General features: G+C 50.1%; 1 protein-coding gene and 1 long non-coding RNA gene across 3 annotated transcripts in view; both read right to left on the reverse strand.

Moving 5' to 3' along the window:
* CLYBL (citramalyl-CoA lyase) overlaps positions 1 to 6,014 on the reverse strand; it is a 184,028-nt gene extending 178,014 nt beyond the window's left edge. For both annotated transcript variants that reach the window (XM_064504431.1, XM_064504426.1), the window contains exon 1: positions 5,923 to 6,014. In XM_064504431.1, the coding sequence (XP_064360501.1) occupies positions 5,923 to 6,002 (80 nt within the window). In that variant the 5' untranslated portion in view covers positions 6,003 to 6,014. The remainder of the gene's footprint in view (positions 1 to 5,922) is intronic.
* Positions 1,414 to 5,392, reverse strand: LOC135326626 (uncharacterized). Its single transcript, XR_010386927.1, has 2 exons — positions 3,920 to 5,392; positions 1,414 to 3,088 (listed from the first exon to the last, which is right to left on the reverse strand). It is a non-coding gene; the product is annotated as an uncharacterized LOC135326626 (long non-coding RNA).
* Positions 6,015 to 7,045: the final 1,031 nt, after the last annotated feature.

The raw sequence follows: 7,045 nt of genomic DNA on the forward strand, positions 1-7,045 counted from the left end.
ACTTCTGCTGCCAGTATGAAAACTGGCTCAAACACAGGTTTCACGATCCGGTGAATACTGAATACTGGAGTGCACAACGTGTAGTTTATGTCAGCTCCGTAGTTCTCTGCCAGCTGCAGAGGAGAGTGGAGATTCCATTCAGCATAAAGTGAGAAAGCAGTGTGGACAGGTAATACCCTCGTTTGGCATAAACCTGCCAATATGATTTTAAACCTGCCAAAAATGCTTGAATAAATTTGGATCAGCAGAGCAAAGGTTCAATTCCATAACGTGCTTCATCCGACCTAATGGCAGCTGCTGACAAAAGGCCACATCCTGCACGCCCACATGCTCCCTCACGTGTGGCCTGGTGATAGCAGTTGCAAGGTAAGCTGAAGCTTACTGAGGCAGCCGAAAAACAGCCTGCCAAGCCAAAGGCCCCCAAAACTGTCATTCTCCATATGGATCAGTTTGCTGATCCCATTCATCAGCTTAAAATCTGATGCACAGGCAGCAACGGAAAGGTGCAGAGGGGAATGGAGAAGACGGACCACTCCTTTTGACGGTCAGGTTGGAGCAAGTGCAATAAGACATAAGAGCCCGAGTTCAGACTGGATCAGCCCTCTGGCTTGCATGCCTGTGGCACTGGAAGCCCTAAAGCCGGATTTACCCCACTGTTGAACCATGGCTTACTAGAGTTGGTATAGTTACCTTTAAACACATTCAGGTACAACATACCCAACCTATGCCTTGATCTCAGGGAGCTCCATCAGGTCCATCCACAGTTGGAGGATCACAACACCAAGACCTCGATTAGCAGCATTTGAAGCCTCCTCTCCCTCCCTCTCCAGTGTGAGCTGACATCAGGTTCTCACCTCCCCAGCTACATGACAACACTGGTTTAAGTGAATCAAAATAACCTTGTAGAAAAGCAGATTCTGCAGATACTTCTCAACTGGTCTGCCAGATAAAATGTTTTTATCACTAGAAAGTCACACTTTCAAATACAATTCACCCCAAGGCCATAATCTTGAAAGACACACTTAGTGTGTGGAACATAAAATGAGTGATTTTTTGATAATGGTTCAGCAAATAAATCCCTCACAGACTTAGCACTTTATTGATATTCTTGGTTATAGCTCTACACACACTGAACAAGATCAGCTACTGGTAAGGCTCATGATTCATGTCTTTGCATTTAAATGTTGCAACAAAGAATAAAACTATTTCACAACTAACAAAGGGGAACCCTTCAATTTCTGAGAACAACTTCAGCTCTCATTGCATTAGCACCCTCCAGTGTCCAATCTATGAAAAACAACTTTGTAATGACTGATTTGCCAAGTAGCCACAAACTTGTATTGTGAGACAAAAGATGGAGAAGCAGCGGGTTCCTGGGAGAGATGACAATCAGAGATAACAGAAGAAACCCTCAGTGGTGTAAATAATTTTTATTCCAAGTGTAAAAATTTTAGATGACATACGCGCAGTCCCTCAACAAGATCTGAAATGGAATTATTATTTAATCCTGTATTATCTTTCACGTAGACATTCAGTAAGCCTCACCATGCCACAGAAAGCTGTTACGCCCATTTTAGTGACATAGCAAAGGAAGCAGAGCTCTGCTAGCAGCACTTCGGAGGTTCCTTTGTTCGTAACTGGCATGCCTGCATCTTCACATTTGATATGACACACAGTACATGCCTACACGGTATAGTCCATATTCTGCAGCACTTGGCCGATACGCGAGCTTAACAACGCTGCTTTTGATTGATTTGGTATTGGCATATGGGTATACCTCTGCCCAGAAGATGCCACGTGAAGAAATACATGTAAAAAACCCCTCCTATGCATGCCTGAAGCAGATATGCACTCAGCTGGCTGAGAGCAAGCAGCTTTCACGTTGGTAAGCGGGTGATCACATTTATGTTTGCAACATTCTTCTTTTGCACCACGATCACCAAGCAAAGGGAGAACCCTTCAAGAAGATCTGCAATCAAGGCAGATTTCATAGTCAATATTTTTACTGCAATAATGTCTCTAAAAGCACACTTAAAGTCTTTTAACAACAACAAAAGAACAGCTGCAATTTTTACTCAAAAACAGTTGGAAGGACTTTTTTGAACATCTCCCAAAAAGCCAAAAACCTTCTCGTACAAGAAAAGCCCACCAGGCTCTGAAACATCACAAGTGAGCAAAAACAGATTAAAACTGCTTTGACTACTGTAGGTGTCATCTGCCTGCTAACGATACCAGTACTTTGTCCACGCTCTCACAGTGACATTGAGCAGCAGCTTCGCAGCGGCAGTAACGTCCTCATGAATAGCAAACCACAGCAGTTGGGGAGGAAGCCACACCGGATTGGAGGTACCTGTTGTAAATTGGGGTCCAGGATGCTGCCAGTCTCATGTCACAGTGACAAGCACTGTGGAACCTGTGCGCCAGAGTCTGCACCCAGTGGCACCAAGCATCCCAAGGAGCACCTGCCACTGTTTCCGTATCTGCAAAAACTCCTGCTAAGCAAAGACCAGGAAGCTGCGAATTAAATCCAGCCAACATGTGCCTTAGTTGCCCACGTTTGAGGTTGTCCCTTTTTTTCTCTCCTCGTTGCACAGAACTACATGGATGCTCAGCTTGAAGGTGAGGACTCCTCATTCCCCTTTTGTCTGGGTCTCTGACCAGTAGGCTACCCCAAATTCAGGTCCTGGGAGGCAGCTTGCTGTCTGTGGTTTCACACCCTGCGTCTCCACCTGCACAGCTTCTCTGGCTTCAGAGCAGCACCGATGACAAGGCGCAGAAAGCTCCCACAGATGAGATGCTGTGAAGTCTCCTGGGATCAAGTGAGGGGGCTGTGGCACTCAGTGGCCATGTCCCAGCCTGGCTGCAGCACTAACCAAGGCGCTGCTTTCTGACCATGGCTGGCAGAGAGCAGCGCTGCCAAGGGCAGGCAGTCAGCTTCCTTTCCCAACCCTGCACGTGCATTATGCACGCGTAAACGTGATCATCTGCTTGCCCTCAGCTGCACACAGTGTCAACTCCTCACCTCCCTGCAGTATAAATATTCAGAATTCCTCACGACCAGAAACTGCGAGGCTTGGCGCTTATAATTCTGCACCAACGTGGGGAAAAAAAAAAAAGAAAAGAAATGAAAAGAAAAAGGCATTTACATGCACCTGGAAACAGGGTATAAAAACAAGACGAAGGAGGTAGGATGGAAAATGACCTTGTAGTATATAGGGCAGTGTGACTGTGGGCATAAAGGACTGACTTGGATTTTATGGGCTTCTTGCACAACACAAGTCTAATCATCCTTGAAGTTCCTCTAGACCATCAGAATTAATATTGCATGCTCATAGTAACATCTAGATTACAGTTATTACAGACTGCATACTCTTTTGCTAATCAACTATAAAATATTTACAGCATCATGGTCTCAGCACAGACTGCAAGAATTTATAGCTTTAAATATTAAAATGAACTTGACTGCCTGCCGAACGCCAGTCCTGAAAATCTCTAGAAATGCTGTTCAAAAACCTTACTTAAATCGGCATAAACATAACAACCAATCACTTGAGCAGGTAAAGGCCATTTCAGCCTGCAGGTAGTATGCACCTGCAGGCAGAAAGCCAGCACTACTGGTGGCAGCTTGCTATCAAAACCACACAGATCTCCAGCAGAAAGGTGCTGTCAAGGCCACTTCTTATAGCATGTGTCATTTAGCACCTGATTCTGCAAGCTGATCTGCATGGAGATTTTTGTATCTATTTACAGTGGAGGTTTTCATGTTATACTGCCCAATGTGCACCATCAGACAGTTATCTGGCCACCTGTGTGAAACTGCCTGTGATCTCAGGCCAGCTATGAGGGGACACATGGCACCTACACAATCACTGCCAACTAGCCCCCACCAAAGCACGGGCATGGAGGTGCACCAACCCACCTGACTCACAAGGGCCTCTCCAGGTCAAGGCCGAAGGATGTCAGTGGGACGGCTTCTTGCCCATGCCATAACATTTTTGAGAAGGAAAGCAGAACAGCTCTTTCCCGCACCTCTAACTCCATTTCCCTCATCTGTATCGGGCCTCAGCTCCTAAACACCCAAGGGGATAACTTTCACATGCGCTGCGTGCAGATTAATCACAAAAATCCAAATACTCTGACAGCAGAATGAAACTACAGACAAGCTGGACATCAATAAGAAGTCAAGGCAAAACAGGCAAAACAATAATACGTTTTAAATACAAAATACCACAAATCCACACCCAGCTCAGTAAGACCCTGAATGGAAAATAGCTGGATGCCAAGGAAGCCCTTTGGCAGGCATCGTGCTTGTCCTGTTCCTGCTCTTCCACAGGGCTTTGACTCAAAGTTGCTAGGGCTGGACAAGTCCTTGGTGAAACCCAGCATGGCCATTCGCATGTTCTTGCTCAGCACTCAGCTTGATGCAGAGCGGCTCATGGATGGAGAAGGTAACGCAGTATTTTCTTAAAAACAAGAAAATTCACGGTTCTGATCCCATGCCTTTTACCATCACTTGTTTTATTCTATGATAGATTGGGCACAGTGGGCTGTAACAAGCTTGCTAGGTCAGAAACTCCAGCACCACAAATAGAAAAGACCCAGGTCACTCTTTCTAATTTAGTAGCTGTATCAGTTCAAAGCAGACAACTGGGCAAGGGTAATTTTGCGGTAATTGGAAGAAACTAATTTATGTTTCCACTTTCCTTGTGTGCCTAAATGTCATACATTATAAATGTCCCTTACAGAAAGAAATAGAGCAGAAATAGGCAATTGTTTCAGGGTGGGAAGAAAAGGCAGGAGCTTGTCCTTGAGACTCGCAGAGCCCCCTTCAACTGCTCCACATCTGCTGTCTGAAGGGGCTGAGTGCCCAGCTAAGCCTGACAAGGAAGCGGCAAACCAGGAGAGGCACCATTTCTCCTCTGTTAGCGCACGATGGATGCGCATCTCCCAGCACAGCCCTGCTCAGTGCGCTGCTGCAGCACAGGCCTGCAAAATCTCCTGGGAAGCGGGGCAAGCATCCAGGTGGCCTCACTCTGCCAGTTACAGGTAAAACGGGGGCCGCCAAAACACCTCGTCAGTGTGGATGTTCATCCCCCCGGTTCCTGGGCTCCTCCTGCTTGCAAACCAACCTCTAGCCAACTGGTAGGTGATAAATTTGAAGTGCCCACTCCACCGCTCCATCCTACCCTTCTCCTATGGCCAAGGAGACCTTGTCCATTCGCCCCTTGCCACTGGCAACTCCCTCAAACCAAAGCGAAGTTAAACACTTCCCTGCTGCTCACAGGACCCTTAACAGCCACAGTGAGAAAGGACCAAAATACAACTATCCTAGCCAGGACAGGCAAAATCCTTGAGGTCAAGCAGCAAACTAGCAACAGCAGGGCCCAGAAACTTTATATATATATAAAAATATATATAAAACTATATATATATATAAACATGGAAGAATGTGCTGGGTGCTTTTGTCGATGGGACGCACACCAGAGCACGGGGGTTTACACAACTGCCAGCCACACTCTGAAGCGGCACTCCAGGTGTCCGCAGGCTGCAGGTTTATTTTAATTAAGCAGCAGCCCCCCCCCGCGAGGTGGGGGAGGCCCGGGTCCCCCCAGAAATACGCAACGGCAGAATTTGACGCGCCCGATGCACTAACCCCCTCCCGCCCCGGCCTCTCCTCGCCTCCCGCGAGCCGGGAACGGCTTCCCGGCCCGCTGCGAACAAGCCGAGGGGAGGCAAAACCCCCCTAATCCCCCCCAAACCGGAGCGCGGTTTCCCGCCCGCGGAGCGCTGCGCGGGGGGAGAGGGTGGGGGAGGGGCGCCGCGCGGGAGGGGGTCGCCCCGCGGGGAGGGGCGGGGTGCGGCGCCCACGCGCCCCCACGAGCCCCGCCCCTCCCCGCGCCGCGCCGCGCGCGCGTCACTCACAGTCTCCGCCTCCCCAGGCCCGGCCCGGCCCGCCACAGCGCCAGCGCCGCCGCCGCCGCCGCCGCCGCCGCCATCATCATCACCGCCTCGGCCCCGCCCCTCCCCGCGGCCCATTGGCTGGGCCGGCGGCGTTCCCAGCCGCGCTGCTGCGCCCCTCCGCCCCGCGGCGCCCATTGGCCGGGAGGGGAGGTGGAGGGGGCGGGCCTGTCGCCGCCACGTGGGGTGGGGGCAGGGTCCTCCGTCCGCGTGTGGTAGTCGGCTTCGTGCCGGGGGGGCGGGGCTGGAGAGGAGCCTGGGCGTCATTAACGGCGCAGCCGTTACCGGCCGTTAGGCGAGCTGCGGTGTGTGGGGGCACCGAGTCCCCGCCGCCCTGCGGCTGCCTCCTCCCCGGTCCCGCAGGGTGAGCCGCTGCTCCCGGGGGAAAGGCGCAGCACGCCCGGCCCTCAGAGCGAGCTGGGGACGCTTGAATAGCGCGGCGAGCGCTAACCGGCCGGGTCTGAGGCAGACCGGTCAGGGACGGTGGTGTGAGTGGGGCTGCCGGCCCGTGGGCACTGCGGGGCTGTGGAGCAGCTGCAGGCCCCGACCTCTGCTGAAATCACGCTGGCCTGCCACCTGAGGCCTCTGTCATGAACACTTGCTCACCTTCTTAGGCAATAGTAACTATGCCAATATAGCCGTCCTTCTAATGTAACCACTGCATCCAATTACATGCTAGTATATACCTTGATACACTGGCATAGCAAAAGTTGTACAATTTGGGGGTACATTTGTGGCAAGGCTGTTGGAGTCAGCATGTACCTAGAGAAATGCTAGCAGCAGATGCTTTTGACACAAGTGACTCCAACTTTGAGGTTAAATTCTGGCTTGGATACTTCTGCTCTGCACATCTTGATCTGAAAGTAACTGTAATGAGTGGAAATGGTTTGTTCTTGAAGGGGAGAATAAAGAGATGAGCTCAAAGGTGAAATATGAAGTAGCAGTGGGGGGAAAGGAAATCAAATTAAGGAAGGGATCCTGAAAATGGAGCAATGCTTCTGTTGATATGTTTCTTCCATTTTCTATCAGTCAGAATTTACACTGGAAATGTATTTCCCACGCCATTCTGCTCTAATGTACTAGACGT

The sequence above is a fragment of the Dromaius novaehollandiae genome, chromosome 1 (assembly GCF_036370855.1).
Source record: "Dromaius novaehollandiae isolate bDroNov1 chromosome 1, bDroNov1.hap1, whole genome shotgun sequence".
Taxonomy (NCBI): Eukaryota; Metazoa; Chordata; class Aves; order Casuariiformes; family Dromaiidae; genus Dromaius; species Dromaius novaehollandiae.